The 18,713-nt window shown below is 44.2% G+C and overlaps 1 protein-coding gene across 1 annotated transcript; it reads left to right on the forward strand.

Annotated features, from left to right (window-relative positions):
• The first annotated feature begins 492 nt into the window (after positions 1-492).
• Positions 493-18,336, forward strand: FBXO43 (F-box protein 43). The gene is given in 6 exon segments (XM_044294916.1): positions 493-734; positions 6,547-7,113; positions 7,115-8,022; positions 13,862-13,964; positions 16,856-17,041; positions 17,973-18,336. Coding segments are annotated over 6 exon segments (2,079 nt in total). The 5' UTR covers positions 493-668; the 3' UTR covers positions 18,222-18,336.
• Positions 18,337-18,713: the final 377 nt, after the last annotated feature.

Here is an 18,713-nt window from a genome sequence, read left to right on the forward strand (position 1 = left end):
TTTTGCTGTATGTTGACCAATTCAAGTCAATGGGCCCACACTGCAATAGGGGATTCGTACGGCCATTGCCCATGTATTGCGGACCGCAGCATGGGCAGACGGCTTATGCTCCTATGATTGAGGCCTTAAACTTTTTGGTAAAGTTTTGTTTTCACATGAATACATTTTTTTAAAATAACTATTTTTACTAAAGGGGCTGTTCACACGCCGCAGCGTTTTGGCTTGGTGAACAACTGCTGTGGTATGTGCCAGGTGTTACCCATGAGATGCTGAACTCTGAGAGGAAAAATGCCTATTTGGCAATCGATCTATGAAGAATAAATCTAATAATGCTCCTCAGACCGCAACAAATAAACGCTGTGAGGGGATTGAAGACCGCAGAGGAGCCCGTGCGCGCCCCCGCATCCCTGCGCGCCCCCGCTCCGAGGCCGCCCTGAGACGCGCCCTCCTCAGGCGGTGACGGTTGGGGATGGCGGGCGATTTGAACGTCCGTGAGGGAAAAGCCGGCTTGGGGCACGCGGAGAGCAGTTCCCATAGCGAGCAGGACTGGCGTTGCCATAGGAAAACTGTCACGTCCTTGTACTGTAGTAATAAAGCAGTGAGGAGGGGGCTGTCAGTGTGAGCCGAGCTGTCAGTGACGGCTTCTGGCAGTCTGTCTGGTTGGTTTCATGTACTTTCTTCTTATGGAGGAGAGCTATGAGCATGGCTGCTGGAGCTTCCTGCACGGACTGAAGGTGAAGTATTACTACCCCGGTATCTAGAGGATGGGGGTTGTTGTGTCACAACAGCTGGGGAGCCAGGGTTTCTCTCATGCCATACATTGTAGTGAATATACCCCTATACTGTTTTACTATGGGAGTCCATGGCACATGTAGATGACCGCCATATAGGTATACAATTGGCGGCGCTCCTCAAATGGCATTGGGGTTGTCCTTGCTGTGCCCATACATCACACCGACATCCATTAGGATGGTCTACGGCTGAAATCCAGAAGTGAGGTGCGACCACGCGGCGCGGTTGCGACATGACTGAGCTGCGCTTGACGATCCGGCGTGCTGCCGCGGACTCTAACCCATTTATGACCCTGCGCTTTAAATTATTTTTTTATATATATTTTTTTTGCATCTTTATTTTAGCTATAGCTTTTAATTTTTCCATTCACATATCTGTATGAAGAATTTTTTTATTTTATTTTTTTCTGAATAAGTTGCACTTTTTAACAGCACCATTCAATATTGTCTACGATGTAGGGAGAAGGAGAAGCTGGAACAAAAACTAGAATTTGGGGGGTGCAATTCCCCCATAGGAATATGAATTTCATCTTTCATAATGCGGTAAATCTGACCGGTTACCGCATTCTCCAGATCAGTACAGTTACAGCGATGCCACATTTTGTATAGATTATTTATTTACCCCCCCCCCCCTTATTTTGGGCAAAATCAGCCATTTTCTATTTCAGTTATGGCATTCACCTAACGGGCGTTTTGTAATGTGGCGACGCCTATGATTTTTAGTTGAATGTAGCGAGTACTTATTACACTACGCCACCGCTACAGGGAGATGAGGGGGCAGTGTAATGAAGAGGAAGCTCAGAATGGAGTGCTGCCACCTTTTCAAACAGCTGATCGGCAGGAGTGTTGGGCACCCGCCGATCTGAGGATGGGCCATCGGTATATAACCCCTGCACAACCCCTTTAATTCCACTAGGGGACTTTAAAGGGGTTGTCTAACTTTAGCAAATGGCATTTATCATGTAGAGAGAGTTTAAGGGTTTTTCCCATCTTAGACAATGGGGGCATATTGCTAGGATGGTAAGGATATGCCCCCCTTGTCTGATAGGGGTGTGCCCACCTCTGGGACCTGCATCTCCAAGGAGAACGGAGCAGAGAAAGTTGAGGGCGCATGTGCAGCATCCCTGCATTCATTTCTATGGAACCGCTGAAAATAGCCAAGTGCTGGCTCTGCTATTTCTGTCGGCCCCATAGAAGTGGTGGCCGCACACGTACAGTGCGCTCCCATTCACTTCACTGAGGGAGGCGGGGAGCTGCGCCTGGTCCTCCAGCCGCCTTTCTCCCCGGCTCCGTTCTCCTTGTAGGTGGGACCCGCAATGGGTGTAAATCCTAGCGATATGCCCCCATTGTCTGAGATGGGAGTTCCCCTTTAATACAAGTCGTTTACTAATGTGTTGTGATTGTCCATGTTTCAAAGTGAAGCGGATGGGAGAATAACATTTTAAGTTTTATTTTTTAAGAAAAGTTTTATATATTTTTTTATTATACTTGAGATCTGTCTTTTATATATTTATGTGTATATATATATATATCTGAGTGTAATTAATAAATAATTGTCTTTGGTACAGTTCCCAGGGACTGAGTGCCTGTTAGTTTATTTGATTGTCTATATTGCTTCCTCTGCTGGCCCCTCTGATGGCTTGGACCGTGGGCACGCACATTGGTTGGTTCTTTTTCAGAGGCAATATGGACAATCACAATACATTATAAGTGCCTTGTGTTACCTTCCTCTACATGATAAATGCCATTTGCTGAGGTGAAACAACCCTTTTAACTTGCAATCATCTGATCGCTCCTTCCCTAGACTGCAATGATTTACTATAGCAGCCTATGGGAGTTTCATTATGTTCCTATGAAGCCTTCAGAAGGCTGGAGGCTACTACAGCCAGCTGTTCAGCCTCCAGGACCACAGTGCTCCACAGGAAGACCACTCGGATGAAGTGGTCACAATTGATCATGGCATCTGGTTAAATGTCTGATGGTATCAACAATCCAAAGACATTTTCTCTAGGTGTCTCGTGTGTAAAACGGGCCGGCGGACACCATCTTTAAGATCCAGAGGAAGAGGTTAACTAATGAAGACCGCACTAAGTTGGTCTGCGTTGTTAATGGTCTACAGCACCTTGTGGCTATTAACAAAATAGACTGAATAAAGCAGTGCAGTGTGTGTGTGTGGTACTCGACCGTGGTGTGGTCGTACCCAAAGAGCCCCATGTACACAGAAGCCATAGAAACCTGGTGCCCCCTCCCCATACTTCAAGCATTTTATGGCCCTTTTTAACTCTTCCCCCCCCCCCCCCCCCCCTATAGAAAACGATGGGAGGAGGGAGCAAACAATGCTTGTGCATTTCCCTTTAAGTTTCAGCTAACGGCACACGGCAGGGTAGACTGCAGACTTTCCACAGATTTTTTTCTTGCAGATTTTGCTGGTTCTGCACCATATCCGCACCAGAATCCACATGTTACTTGTGGTTTTGCCTGAGTCAGATCTCACCCTTTGCATTGCAGACAAAATTTGACTGTGGGTTTCAAAATCACAATGGCAAGTCGATTTCTACACAGAGAAAAAGCACCACATGGCCCCATGTACACGACCATATCTGCAGTGCCGGTGAGACTGCAAAACCACGAGCATGGCCGTGCACTCTGCAATGCTGTGTGGACCCATTGACTTCAATGGATCTGTGATCCTTCAAGGCTATGTACACCTATTGGGGTCATTTTTTATTATTGCATTGTACTCCTTTTGAGCTAAAATAAAAAAAAATTTAAATGGGTCTTTATTACAAATATGGAGACCAGGGCTGAGATGCTCTAATAGAGCGAAGTTTTCTCTGCTCCATCAGCCAGCTAATCTGAGGGCTCCTTATCGCTGCTCTTATCTCAGTCCTTATTTTACAGGTGACTTTCACATTAGCGGCGTCGGGTGAACAGCCTGCCAGATCTGGACTGCCGCTCCGTCCCCATTGACTATAATGGAGGTGGTGCGGAGGCACGGCGAGAGGCTGCCGGAATAAAATGCCGGATATGTCGTAGTTTTATTCCGGCAGCCTCGGCCGGAGCTCCACCCCCATTAGTCAATGTGGACGGAGCGGCAGTCCTGGGGCACATGGTCATTAGCGGCATGGCGGATATGGCTGGCTGTTCACCCGATGGAACAGCCTGCCGGAGGTCTGTGCTGCTAGTGTGAAAGTAGCCTAAGAATGTGGCATAAGTAAGTGTTAAACACTTAACCCCTTGAGACAGAACAACTTAATATTTTTAATAAAGACCAATTGAAAAAATGATTTTTAGCCCAAAATGCAATCCTAAAAAAATTATAATAATTTGCCTCTACATAACCTTTAACATGTGGCAAGAGATAGCACATGCCCTATCTTTTGCGGCACAGACCTGGGGTAATCGTTAATACAAGGCCAGTACAGCCTTCCGGCAGGGTGTTCCTGCATAGGATTCCGGGAATTGGCTGGATCAAAATTGCTGCGCGCAGCGGTATTTGGCCGGCCATCTCGCGGCATATTTGCCACGGTGTGGCCGGATTTCTGCCAGACTGCATTCTGGCTGTTCTTTGCTGGATCTGTAAAAGTGAGTGTAACTAGCCTTACGGGACTTGTGCTTGCAATTATAGCATAGACTGCAGTTGTATAATGAAGTCTATGGGATTTTTACTAGCAGCTTATTAAAGTGGTATTCCGGTTATAACAGTTGTTCCATATCCTGTGGATAGGGAAAAGCTTATCAGATCGGTGGGGGTCTTGCATTGGCCGTGCTTGCTCAAAGCACAAGAAAGTGGTGGCCAGGAGCCCGCATAGCCGCACATGTGCAGTAGCTCCCGACCACCTTGTATGTGCGGTATTACTGTGAGTGGTTGGATAAAACCGTTCAGCCCCCACCATGGCCAAGTATTACAGGTCCAAGTCTCATGGTTTCCCTGGTCCTGTAATACATACATATTGCTGGAAGCAGCCGTCCTCTACTGATGGATGAAGTTTGGGGAAGTTGTTCAGAGCTATCGCACAAGCCTGGAAACTTACAGCATGTGTACATAGTGATCCAAGCCGGCAAGAGAAAGGGGGTTCACGAGTATCTTCATCTTGTGCAAAGGGTGAGGTTGGAAAAACAAGATTGTAGGAACTACAATTACCATTGGTTTTCATCTAGCTTTTGTTTTCGTTGTGTCCCCCCTCTATATAGTAAAGTCTGCCAAAACATTTGCCCAAATTTACTAATGTGCCTGCACCAAAAAGCTGACTAAAGTGGTGGTTTGGCTCATCTAGGGTGAAGGTGGCAGGGTTTAGCAGAAAGGTGCTGGGGCTTCACAGGATTAGGGGGCCAGACACGCAATTTTGCCAGAATTCTGGTGCATGAATCTGTCTCGCAGTAAGACTGCGTTCACCCCACACAGCTGTTTTGCGGTCCCCAAATTATGGATCCGCAAAACATGGATACCGGCTGTGTGGAATGGAACAGCCGGCCCATAATAGAACTTGTCCTGTTATTGTCTGCATTATGGACTGGACTGGACTGATTTATTTTTCTGCGGAACAGCCATGGGGACATGGGGAATAATTTCTGTGTATTTATTTTTTGAGGTACATCGCCCTTGCAACTTTCCGAAAAAGGAGGCATTGCAAGGGAGGGGGTGGGGCCAGTGGGCCTGGCACATTTTATCTTTTTTTTCTGGCATAAATGAAGACCAAAATCAGAGCTGCTGTAGATTTAGGTGTTGGACTGCTGGAGGATGCGCCTAATTTATGCCTAGGCCTACACCTCGCCATAACGGGTGCCTCCTCAGGCAGTGCAGGGAATATGGATAATGGCACAGAAAATGTTGGTCATAATAGATATTCCACTTATTGTCTTAAATGTATAATATTATAAAGACCTGTATACACCTGCTGCTATACAGTATATTTTGATCGCTATTTGAGTATACTTGTACTGCGGAGCATTATTTGGGGGGTTTGTTTCTGCTATTGTAGAATTTGGAAAAACTGAATATTTTACTTTAAGCAACTTTTATGCGGTTCTGTACTTGGTGAGGAGCAATAAAACTTATTCGTGTAGTTGGGCTACTTTCACACTAGCGTTTTTCTTTTCCGGCGCTGAGTTCCGTCCTAGGGGCTCAAATCCAGAAAAGAACTGATCAGTTTTATCCCCATGCATTCTGAATGGAGAGTAATCTGTTCAGGATGTCTTCAGTTCAGTCTTTTTGACCAGGCTTTTCAGAAAACCGTAGCATGTTGCATTTTTACTATCGTACTAAAATCCGGAACACTTTGAATGCAGGATCCGGTCTTTTTCCCATTGACTTGCATTAATGCCGAATCCGGTGCCGTGTGTTCAGTCAAACCGGATCCGGCTTTTGCATGTTAAACCCGAAAAATGTGAAAAAAAAAGTTAGTCCATAAATGGCGGATCCGTTTTTTCCAACGCCTCTTTTTTTCATTGTGATCAAAATCCCGATCAGGATTCAAATGTAATCCGTTTTTACGGATCCGGCGGGCAGTTCCGGTGTCGGAATTGAACGCCAGATTTAAACAACGCTAGTGTGAAAGTAGCCTTACCCAGTTTTATCAGCCTTTTTTATATATCGATGCAGCCTGATTGTGCAGGGACATGAGCAAAGCAGCAGTGGGTGAAACAGTGCTTTAAATGTACCGTTAGGTTTCTCAGGCTTAATTATTAAACTCTCAATTTCATGTTCTCTTTTGTGATCCCTTATACAATGTAACATTGTCATTATATTTTACAGGCTTGCAGACGAAAGAAATTGGAAATGGCATACAAAAGATCGGTTTTAGACAGTCCCGCTGTAAATCAAAGCAGTTTTATAGCGGGTGCAAAGAAGCATGTTGGCTACAGAAACATGTATTTATCTCAAGACAGTGGCTACAATGACTCTCTAAAGGCATTTAGTCCAGACTCTGGTGACAGTAGCAGTGATTCTTTAGACAGTGGAACTCCATCTCAAGACTTTGAGAATTCGGAAAATATAGATCCTACCACTTTGGAATGCTCCCCTATCCGCAAAGCCGTCTTGGACCCTGGAGTTCACTCAAAGAGTGGTAGTTACACTACAGATATGTGTGAAACTCCACGAGTTGCTAAAAAAGACTTCTCATTGCGACGTCGACTCCTTCTTTCTAAGGCTACCTCTGGCGGGAATTTGGATTTTGATGCTTTAGATGGTTCAGAGGAAATATCGGGATGGAAGGCAACTGTCCAGAAATATCCTAGTTTCGAGGCAGACCTTTCCAAAAATTTTGACTCTCCAAAAGATGCCTACAAACCAATCGCAACAAGCACTTTAAAAATTGAGGAGCGATTCTAGCATGTCGTGCAAAAAGTATAGGGTTTCTTTTGCTCAGCAGAGGAGTTCCACCATAGATGAAACTATAGGTGACGGTGTTCCTTTTCCAGAGGTAGAAAACCTGTCGCCGGTTCAGCACTCAACAGAATCAACTGATGACAGAATTTTGAGTGTTAATGAAGCAAACCTCACAGAATTACACGCCACACCCACACACATCTCCAATACTAACGAGGCATTTCAGACCCCCATTAGTAACCTTGCTGCAAGTTTTCGATTTGATTTATGCACCCCAACCTGCACACCAGTAACAGACATTGAAGATTCCATAACTGAGGACAGTGCTTTTCATTCACTCAGCCTGGATAAGTCACAAGACTCTATAACCGATCACGATGGCTCCTTTCAGGAACTTATCCAGAAGCAAAAAGAAACCCCCAAGTCCTCTCATAGTAAAAATCGTCTGCGAAAACTGGATCGTTGCAGGAGATTATCAACATTGCGTGAAAGAGGCTCCCAGTCAGAAGTTGAGGAGGAATCTAAGGAAACTCCTTTCTTGAGTTCATCCTACAAATCAAAAATGTCAAGGAACTCTGTAACGGAAGAAAGCGAGTTCAGTTTTGATGACAGCGCAAACAATTCTCTCTTAATGGTTGCGGATTTAACGGGCACACCTGCCCTGCGGGTAGTTCGTGCAATGGTAGAAAGGAGCACCCAGAAAAGGTTACAACGGCCCACCATGCAGGAACTTGTGAGCAGTCTGGATTGTTCAGATGTGTCTGAGGATGAACTGACAAGACTCATTGGCAGAAAAATGGGCCTAGAACAACTAGATATTTTAGCTGAATTAAAATACAGAAATTTGAAGCATATCATCACATTTATATTTAAAGTCTTGAATGTTGAAAGTCTTTGCAGGTAAATGTGGAATGAGAGGCCAATGACCATTTCCAAATTTTGATGATTGGGGACATGCTTACAGGTGCTCCACTTCGGACACAATTTGCTTCACCAATGTGTCTAGACAAGGGAGTGTGGTTTGGAGCAGGGATGCCCAACCTGTGATCCTCCAGCTGTTTCAAAACCAATGTCAGTCATGCTTGGACAGCCTAAAGCTATCAGGGCATGCTGGGAGTTGTAGTTTTGGAACAGCTGGAGGGCCGCAAGTTGGGCGTCTCTGGTTTACAGGAAAGGGAATGTGGCGTAAAATGTGATGTTTGTGCAAATATTCTGGCGTAAGATAAGCCATTGAATAGGTGGATTTACACAGCCCGATATTTGGGCTGATTATTGAGAATGACCATTTCTACGAACGCTCATTCCCAATAATCTGCCCTTCTGGACTTGCTGCAGATCGGATATGTGGACACCTCAATCATAGTTCCTGGGCAGCAGATCGTGTGATCTTAAAGGCACACTTCTGCCCAGGGGGAATGATTTTGTATGCGGTCAAGCGATTGCTTGTCCTCATACTGTGGAGGTGCATGTAACTGCAGAACTTGACCTCCACTTCATGAGTAGCCGACTGTTGCGAAAGAGCAATTCCTTCCCTACAATCGGCTGCACCTCTGTATGTGTAAATGTGTCTTATTGCTCCTCACACAACAGTCTAAAGATGCTTGCGGTTTATCATACATCTTGATCCTATAAGGTCTGAGTGAATGGTTTACGCTAAATGGTAAACTGCATTAGAAAATGTAGTTAAATGCATCCAGTTTATAAGAAAATCGGTGACTAACGGGTGCAAAATGTAACATGGCTTCCGTGGCACAAACTGAGGCTTCAGACCTGAGGCGTCCTCTGTCCGGACTGCAGATCCACTTTATCAACAATTTGACACCAAGGCTGAAATGTCAATAAAGCAATTTTGAGGAGTATTAATCCAACAGAATGCTGACCGATTTTATTTTTTTCCTACATCCTCTTTTTAATGAAAATATTCACAATTTTTCCAACTAGTCATTTACAAACAGGAGAAGGGGTAGAAGAGTGAGAAGGAACTGCATTAGGCAATAGCCAGGATCACGTCTCTTGGCTTATTGGCAGTTTTGTATTTTGTCAGTGACCTACAACATGGGGCAGCAACGAGCAGAATGTCTGACAGTTCTGATGTAAAGTGCATTGGGGAATATCGCAGAGCAGGTCCTCCTGAGGAGACCGCCACACTGCAAGTGTAAACTAGGGGTGATCCTTTCCAGATTGTGGTGTTAGTGGCCACTTCCATATTTTGTAAGTTAATACGGTTAAGGATCAGAGGGAGATTTATCAAACTAGGTGTAAATGAGAACTGGCTTAGTTGCCCATAGCAACCCCTTTTAGATTCCAGCTTTCATTTTTCACAGCTCCTTTAGAAAATGAAAGGTGGAATCTGGTTGTTATGGGCAACTAAGCCAGTTCTTTACACCAGTTGGATAAGTCTCCCCCACATGGTTCACCTGTGAGTGAGAAATGGAAGGAGTGAAGGGAAAATAGGGGGTGAGGACTTGCAGACCAAAGTCACTTTTTAAAGGGAGTCCGTCACCTGTTTTTCACCAATATAACTAAGGGCACTGCCCCCTAGAAGACTGCAGACACATCCCAGACATACCTGACTGTATTCCATGTCCAGGAAAAGCACTTTTATTCTGCTGCTGCAAGTGCCCAAAGCAAACCAGACAGAAGAGGGGAGGGCTGCTTTAGTAGCCATTAGAAATCGATTCAGGAGTGAAAGCTGTTTTACTTTCACTTTCAGCTGGGCACTTGGGAGCTGTTTTCCATCAGAATAAGGCCTCTTGCACACAAACGTATTTTCTGTCCGTTCCATTTTATTTTTTTTTGTTTGCAGACCGTATACGGAAAAAAAACAAAAATAAACCCCAGAAGTTACTCCCTGTGCATTCCATTTCCGTATGTCCGTATTTCCCTTCCGCAAAAAAAGTCCTATAGGAATAGTACTGTTCTATTAGGGGCCAGCTGTTCCGTTCTGCAAAATATGGAATGCACTCGGGCCGCAGGTTTGTGTGCATGAGGCCTAAAAGTGATTTTCCTGGATATGGAATACAGACACGGTGCACACAGAAATGTCCCGGATGTGTCTGCAGTCTTCTGTGGGGCAGTCCTCTTAGTTATATTGCTGAAAATTAGGTGACAGACTCCATTTAATCATTTAAAGTTAAATGGGGGAAAAAAGACCTCTTGCACCCGACCATATGTATTTTGCGATCCACAAAAAATACGGATGACATCCGCGTGCATTCTGTATTTTGCGGAACGGAACAGCTGGCCCTTCATAGAACTGTCCTATCCTTGTCCATAATGCAGACAATAATGGGACGTGTTCAATTTTTTTTTTGCGGAAAGGACACACAGAATGCACCTGGAGTAACTACTTTTATTTTATATTTTTTTTTTTTTGCCGACCCATTGAAGTGAATGGTTCTGCAAAAAACAGAACGGATGCGGAAAGAAAATACATTTGTGTGCAAGAGGCCTTAAAAAGGAAAATACTCACTTGAAAAAGGTAGAAGTGTAACTTCCGCGCGGGTGCAATGTGTGACGTAAATCCATTGCACCCGCACTGAATCCTGACCCATTCATTTCAATAGGGGCTGTGTACATGAGCGTTGTTTTTCACACATCAGTTCTGTGTTGCGTGAAAATCGCAGCATGTTCTATAGTCTGCGTTTTTTCACGCAGCTCTGGCTCCATAAAGTCAATGGGGTTGCATGAAAAACGCATTGCATCCGCAAGCAAGTGCGGGTGCGATGCGTTTTTCACTGATGTTTGCTAAGAGATGTTTGTAAAGCTTCAGTTTTTTTTATCACGCACGTGAAACTCATTGCACCCGCGCGGAAAAAACTGAACAACTAAATGCAATTGCAGACAAAACTGACTGAACTTGCTTGCAAAATGGTGCGAGTTTCACTGAACGCACCCTGAGCCAATCCGTCACGCCCGGGTGAACCCAGCCTTAGGGCCCCTTTTACACGAGTGTGACGGATTAGGTCCAGATGCGTTCAGGGTGCGTTCAGTGAAACTCGCACTATTTTGTCTGATGCCCTGGACCCCCGCGGATCAGCGGTTAGAGGTTGGGTGCTCAATGAGCATGTGATGGCACAGTACCTCTGTCACATGTCCTAGCTCAGCCCCTTTAAAGTGAATGCAATACCAAGCACAGCTGCTATACTATGTACAGCACTTCCAGAGTTCTGGTGAGCGTGGCAGCCCCCTGAAAGAGCTGATCGGTGGGGATGCTGGGACTTGCACTGCTGCTGATCTGATAATGACCCCTAAGTCACAGTCGGTCTCGACCAGCTAGGTACTGTTGTAAGAATTACACTATATAGAGTTGAAACATTTTAGTTCTAGTTTTAACATGAGCAGGCACAAGTTGAATAGTATAGGACGGGTTTAAAATTTTTGACCCTAGATTATTTTTACAAAGAACCTTTGCACAGTCCATGTGCAAAAGAAAGCTTGGCTTAGACAGTGGGTCTGGACAACTTGGCCCAACCAAGTCTGTAGGATGGCCTTGCAGGCAGCGGCAAAATTTCAAAAGATGGGCTGTGTATATATTCAGGGGACAGGAATGTTAGCTAGACTTTCTGGACAGTCACCCAAAGCTAAGTGTTAAGGGTATATGCATTGGATAGTGTGTGAGTGAATATATCCTATTCCAGACGTACTGGGCAGGCCCGCAATTAATGGAACATTGTCTGCTACACATCTGGACACACCTGTAACCCCAGGGTTTGTTTTCCATTTGGAAATTGAAATGTAGCCTCTGCAACTTTCAAAAATCTGTCTGAATTAGAGATTTTAAATACTTTTGAAAGGGCATTAAAGCAGTTATCAGACTTTGTAACACATCTGTTCGATCGGCATCTGATCAATAGGGGTCAGACATCAGGACCCCCTGCTGATCAACTGTTTGAAGCCCTGTGAGCACCGTGGCCATCCTGCTTACCCTAGGCCAGTCACGTGGCCTAGGAGCATAACCAGCCCTTTTCAAGTGAATAGGACTGAGCTGCGCCTAGGCCAAGTGACAGGTGGTCATGTCAGAGGGCTAGGAGAAGCAGTGAGAAGGCCACTGCATCCATAGGGGTGCCGGGGCTTTCTCAAACAGGTGATTGGTGGGGGTCCCGGGTCAGATGCTGATAAATTATCCAGAGGATAGTCAGTTAACCCCTTTAAGATTCAAATCAGAAGCAAGCTCGGGGTAATGAGAGGCACACAGTCTTGATCCCCCAATTTAGTCCCATACTTTTTGATTTGGAGAATTTGGTACACGGCTGAAATTTGTTTGTAGGGTTCAGTCAGGGTGACGAGCTGTAATTTATGGTACCAGTAAAAACTACAGCTTAAAGGGAACCTGTCACCGGGATTTTGTGTATAGACCTGAGGACATGGGTTGCTAGATGGCCGCTAGCACATCCACAATACCCATTCTCCATAGCTCTGTGCTTTTATTGTGTAAAAAAAAAAAATGGATACATATGCAAATTACCCTGAGATGAGTCCTGTCCCTGACTCGTCTCACGTACAGGACACATCTCAGGGTAATTTGCATATGTATCAAATCAGTTTTTTTACACAATAAAAGCACACACAGCTATGGGGACTGGGTATTGCAGATGTGCTAGCGGCCATCTACCAACCCATGTCCTCAGGTCTATACACACAATCCTGGTGACAGGTTCCCTAGCCTCGTTCACACGTCTGTGTTCTGGTCAGTGTGACTAGTGTTGGGCAAACTTGTGTTTAAGTTCGGTGTATAAGATTTGGGTTATCTAAGAATTCCATTATGGATTCCTCTACCACGGATAATAAGTTAAGGTCTGTGGGAGCGGAATCCATAACTGACTTCTTAGATAACCCGAACCTTGTACGCCGAACTTGAAAGCACAAGTTCGCTCATCCCTAATTGTGAGCCAAAACCAGGAGTGCAGCCTCCACAGACATAAGGTATAAGGGAAAGATCTGCCCATGTTCTGTGTTTTTGAGCCAAAATCGGGTGCAGCTCTAATCACTGATGGAAATCACTAACCGATTGTGTGAATGAGGCATAACCATTATCCCCAAAAAATCCTCACGGCACTGTAGATGGATATATAATGAGTTGATTGGAAAAAAAGAAGCTGTCTCACTGCAGCAAATGGCACTTCTGTAGAGAAAGGTAATACAAGGCACTTACTAATATATTGTGATTCTCCATATTGCTTTCCTTGCTGGCTTGATTCTTTTTTTTTTTTTTTCAGCACATTATACACTGCATTTTTCATTTAGACATCACATACACTGCTTGTTTCCAGGGGTTACGACCACCCTGCAATCCATCAGTGGTGGTCGTGCTTGAACACTATAGGAAAAAGCACCAACCTCTCTGATGGCCCGGACCGTGGGAGCGCACATAGACCAGCACTTTTTCCTATAGTATGCAAGCATGGCTTCCGCTGCTGGATTGCAGGGTGATCGTAACCCCTGGAAACGAGCGGTGTATGTGATGTCTACATGAGAAATGCCATTTGCTGAAGTGAGACAACCCCTTCAATGTTATGTCTGCCTACGTATTATTTCAATTACTGCAAACTTCAAACTTCCCCCTTGGCTAAAAATACTCAGCAAAAAAGGCGTATTTATACTATACTGAAATTTTTTTATTGCAACCTCTGATCCAATATTTCTCAGGAGTTTATAGGCAATAGTTGTGTGTATTCTTTTTGTTAATTTATTTTTAACAGAAATATATTAAGACATTTTTCTTATTGTTTCTTCTTAGCATTTGGAAAGTCAGTAAGGAATGGCGTGACATGGTGGTTCAAGATAAAGATGCTAATCAAAGAAGAAAATTGTTCCTGAAAAAGTTAAGAGTTGAAACAGAGGTAAGAGGCAACAATTGATGCCCTGACAGTAAACCTGTTGGATAAGAGCATGCATTTTTATGGGGAAGCTGGTGGAGATGTGTACATTTGGGTTTAGTATCTGTTTCCATCACTTTGGCTATCCTCTTCAAACATCCATTTGACTTTATTTTTTTATAATCTAAATGTATCCATTAACTGATTCATAGGATTTCATTTGGATCCTTTATGGTTGAGGGCTGATTCATGCAACTGTGCTCTGTACGGAAAGCATGGTCCTCACATTGGCTGCTTCTCCTCGACCGACTGGCTCCCCTGACTTGAACTGACTGCATTATAGGGTTATTTTTATGATGCAGTCAGTTCCTGTTGTGGGTCTATTGTACTGTACATAATCATGTGAGTACAATACACTTGATCAGATAGAAACTTGCTATGATGCAGTCAAAGTGGGTCTGGGATATGAGGCTGACAAATGGCCTATGTTTCCCAGACGGAGTGTGGTCGTGTGATTCTTCCCCAAAGGGGTTTTCTGGCAGTTCAATATTGATGATCTATCCTCAGAATAAGTCATCAATATCAGATCGGTGGGGATCAGACTCCTGGCACTCTACTGATCGGCTGTTTGAGGCCATGGCACTCCAGAGATTGTTGTAGTCTTCTCACACCATACTAAGCACAGCTTGTGCATTTGTATAGTGGCTGTGCTTGGTATTCTAGCCCAGGCCCATTCACTTGAATGGGACTGTGCTGCACCTAGGCTATGTCACAGATGAATGTAACGACACTGTCCTAAGAGGCTGCGGTACTCACTGGAGCACCTTTGCTGCTTCAAACAACGGATTAGCGGAGGGTGCCAGGGATCTGATCAACACTGATCTAATATTGATGTCCTCTCCTGAGGAAAGGTTATCATTGTCGAACTCCTGGAAAACACTTTTTCAGTTTGTCTCCATTTCAACACAAGTGTTGTCAACTTAGCCTTAAAGGGCCAGCATACTAGGTTTAAAGTGAATGTTCATCATAATATGTTCCATGTGGTGTAAATATGTAGCGTGGTACACAAACTGGAAAAAAAGTCATCCATGTGCTATGCAGAGTGTCTGCACCAGAGATGTCCACCCATATCGTGACATGCATGTGGATTTTAAATCAATTGCTTGTTGATTTGCCACAAATTTCAGCTTTTGCAGTGGAGAAATCTGTGGCAAATCTGCATAATTTCAACAACAACAAAATCCACACAATTTGTTGCGGATGTCGTCGCTGCAGATTTGGACCAGATTTGCTGTAGATTCTCAGCTGCAGAGACTCCACGTGCCCATCCACTTTTCATTTTCACTTTTAAAAAGTTATGAGAAGCATAAAACAACCATAGCCACCAATGAAGCTTGAGACACAACTTGTGGCTTGAATGCCAGTGTTTTGGCTTAGTCGATTAGCTTTATATAGCGCCACCATATTCCGCAGCGCTTTACACAATTGAGAGAGTTCATGTACAAACTTGAACCTGCTCGCAAGAGCTTACAATCTATGAAGAAATGGGTGTAACACAAAAGGTGAAATTGACTGTTTTCTATAGCGGTGCAGCCATCTTTGTACTGACTAGAGTAGTGCAGACTGAGCTGTGAGTCAGTGCAGTAAGTGTTAGTGTTGAATGATGGTGTTCGCTCTGAAAAATGAGGGGTGGGGGTAACTGGGAAAGTCTGTTTAGAGAACAGAAGCCTGCCTAAAAAGATGTTTTAGGGCATCTTTAGGCCTCATGCACACAACCGTAGTTGGCCCATGCCCATATTTTGGCCCGCGAACAGCCGGTCCGCAATATAAAAGTACCGGCCATGGGCGCACCGCATCACTGATGCGGGCCCATTCCCTTGATGGATTGGAAATACTATGGAGTGCTTCTGTGGGTTTTCTGTCCGTGTCTCTGCACCACAAAAAAGTAGCGCATGCACTACTTTTTTGGGGTGCGAATCGCAGACCCCATTCAAGTTAATGGGTCCACATACTGTGGGCACACGGTCCATGCCCATGCACTGCGGACCGCAGTTTGCGTTGTAGTGTGCATAGAGGCCTTGCGCTAGGGCTACACTATTGAACACTGCTTCAGTCTTAATGCATTCAGTTGAATTCAATCTTGTTGACTGCAGCTGTCATTCAATTGTTAAAATCAATCTCGTTACAAAAGGTCGCAGTGTAGACCAGGCCTTAACCCTGGGTTCACACCTGAGCGTTCGCGATGGAGCACTCTGTATGCGCGATTGTACAGGCGTTTACAATTGGGCATACAGAGACAAGCGAACGCCCATTGTCGCGCATTCCCAAAAGTCTATGTACAGGAACGCGCGACAAAACGCCCCAAAGAAGCTCAAGAACTTTTGAGTGTCGGGCGTTTTACAGCGCGATCGTACGCGCTGTAAACGCTCAGGTGAGAACCATTCCCATAGGGAAGCATTGGTTTCTCCTTGAGCGTTTTTACAGCGTGTAGGAACGCGCTGTAAAACGCTCAGGTGTTAACTTGGGGTAAAGCTTTGGACATTGTAAATGAACCTGATTGTCCAGGGTAGTGCATTGCAGGGAGTAGGTGCAGCTCGAAAGTATTGGACAGGAGCGAGGTTTGAATTATGGAGGATGTTGGTCTCTGATCACTGGCAGAATGGAGGGCACGAGTCGGGTATAGACATAAAGGAGAGAGGACAGAGCTGTAGTCTGTGGTGGATGGACTACAGTGACGTCTTTCTTACTGCTCCCTGTTGGCTCCAGTGAAGCTACATGTGTAACAAAAATGCAATTATCCTTCAGTGCCTTGGGTTGCTACATTCACTAAATATGGTGGAAATGTGCTATAAATGCAACCAAAACAATACAGACCAGTAATCTCCAATAAATGTTTCCATTTATTTTGTTTTTAGCATGGATGGATATTCTCCTCTGAAGATGCTGCAACCAGATTAAATCTCCTTAACAGATCTGCGCTGAAATCTGTTCAGGCACAAGCCAAATCTGTATTTCACACCCCCACTTCGTGTGGGTTTTTGACACCAAAAAGCACTGCACCCATTCCTCAGTCTGCAAGCAAACAACAAGAATATGTTAAGGTTAGTCTGTTTTCCAGTTGCCTGGAAATTTTCTTTTGGTTAAGTTCTCACACTGCAAAAAGAAGGACAAGACAACGTTCACACACAAGCCTATTTGTCAGACTGCAAACTCCTGAAGCAGTCTCCTACAAGTGTAGCTGAGCCGACAAGCTTCTATGCCAGATACAGTATGTTCACTCTCTGACAAACAATGCACTATGAAGGAGTTGTTGGAATCAAAACTTTAACCCTTTAAAGTGGTTGACTCACCTCCTCGTCTTCAGAGCAGCAGGCCCAGACTTCGGGAGGGGGGGGGGGGGGGGGGGAATGCTGGAATGCTGTGATTTCCCCCACTGGCCTGTGCATCCACACTTATAGCAGCCTTGGTTTATTCAACAAAATGATTGCGGCTTGGGTGCAGCACTTTGGCAGATCCACGGGATGTACAAAGTCAGCGAAACGCGCTTCAGATGCAGGCAATACGAGGTTACCAGGCACAGGAGATAATGCGCATGCATGGTAATCTGTGTACTAGCTCCCGATATCCTGGCCAACAGAAAGGCCAGCTTTGTTTCCTTTCACAGCGCAAGCGCAGCCACCTCTGTTGAATTGCAGTGGTGGCCGTATCCCCTGGAGATGAGCAGTTTATAAAAACATGGTAACTTAGAAGTAAGAACAGGAGGCATTATGGTAACAGTAAATTGATAAGATACTTTTGTGTGATAACCTAGTACAAGTATCACTTTGAGACAAGACAAACCCTTTAAGGGCCCTTAAAAAATAAAAATAAAAATTACTGGCTGGACAACCTCCAAGTTACAATGGCCTAGTAGAAGTGTGAAATGTGGTCTGTCCGGAGGCACTAGCAGACATTTTTAGATGTTTAGAAGTGTACATTTAATGTGCCATTTATTTTTCATAAACGCTTTAGAATTAAATATTGTCTTTGCAGATTGCCAAAACTTTATTCACAGATGAAGCTTTAAAACCGTGCCCACAGTGCCAGTATCCTGCAAAGTACCAGCCACTGAAGAAGCGAGGCAAGTGCACTAAAAAAGACTGTGGCTTTGACTTCTGCACCCTTTGCTTGTGTGCTTTTCATGGCTCTAAGGAATGTAACGGTGGTTCAGGAAAGCGTGTGCGCAAAAAAGATGTAGTCCCTGGAAGTGCCCAGAGCAAGCACAACTTGAAAAGGCTGTGACATATTGATATTTTTTTTCTTTATACACTCGTATTAGTTTCTTGTCTGGGCAGTTTTAAGCTTTTTTTTTTTTTTTTTTTTTATATTTTGTCTAACAACATTTACTTATTTTGCACATCTACATAGCTGATATATGGATTAAAGAGTTTTGGCTCTGGATGTTGCCACATTACAGGGCAAAATGGATTGCAATGCGGGAAATGTGTTGCAGTTGTAGCACTTATTGCCACTGTTTAACATCTAGTGTTAGACAGGCTTGTAATGTTCATATTACTTCGTGTTTTATATTGTATATATGTTATCTACAGATGTTTTTGTAACTTATTTTTTAAATTGTCACTTTCTTACAGTTTTTAAATAAAATTTTAAGACCTTTTTATTCTTTTTTATTGTAACATGCATTTGTAATCTTTACAATATTAAATTCTTTAGGTGTCTTTGTTGCTGATTTTTATTTCGCCCATTAAAGGGGTTGTCTCCTCTCAGGCATTG

Source organism: Bufo gargarizans, chromosome 5 (assembly GCF_014858855.1).
Source record: "Bufo gargarizans isolate SCDJY-AF-19 chromosome 5, ASM1485885v1, whole genome shotgun sequence".
Lineage (NCBI taxonomy): Eukaryota > Metazoa > Chordata > Amphibia > Anura > Bufonidae > Bufo > Bufo gargarizans.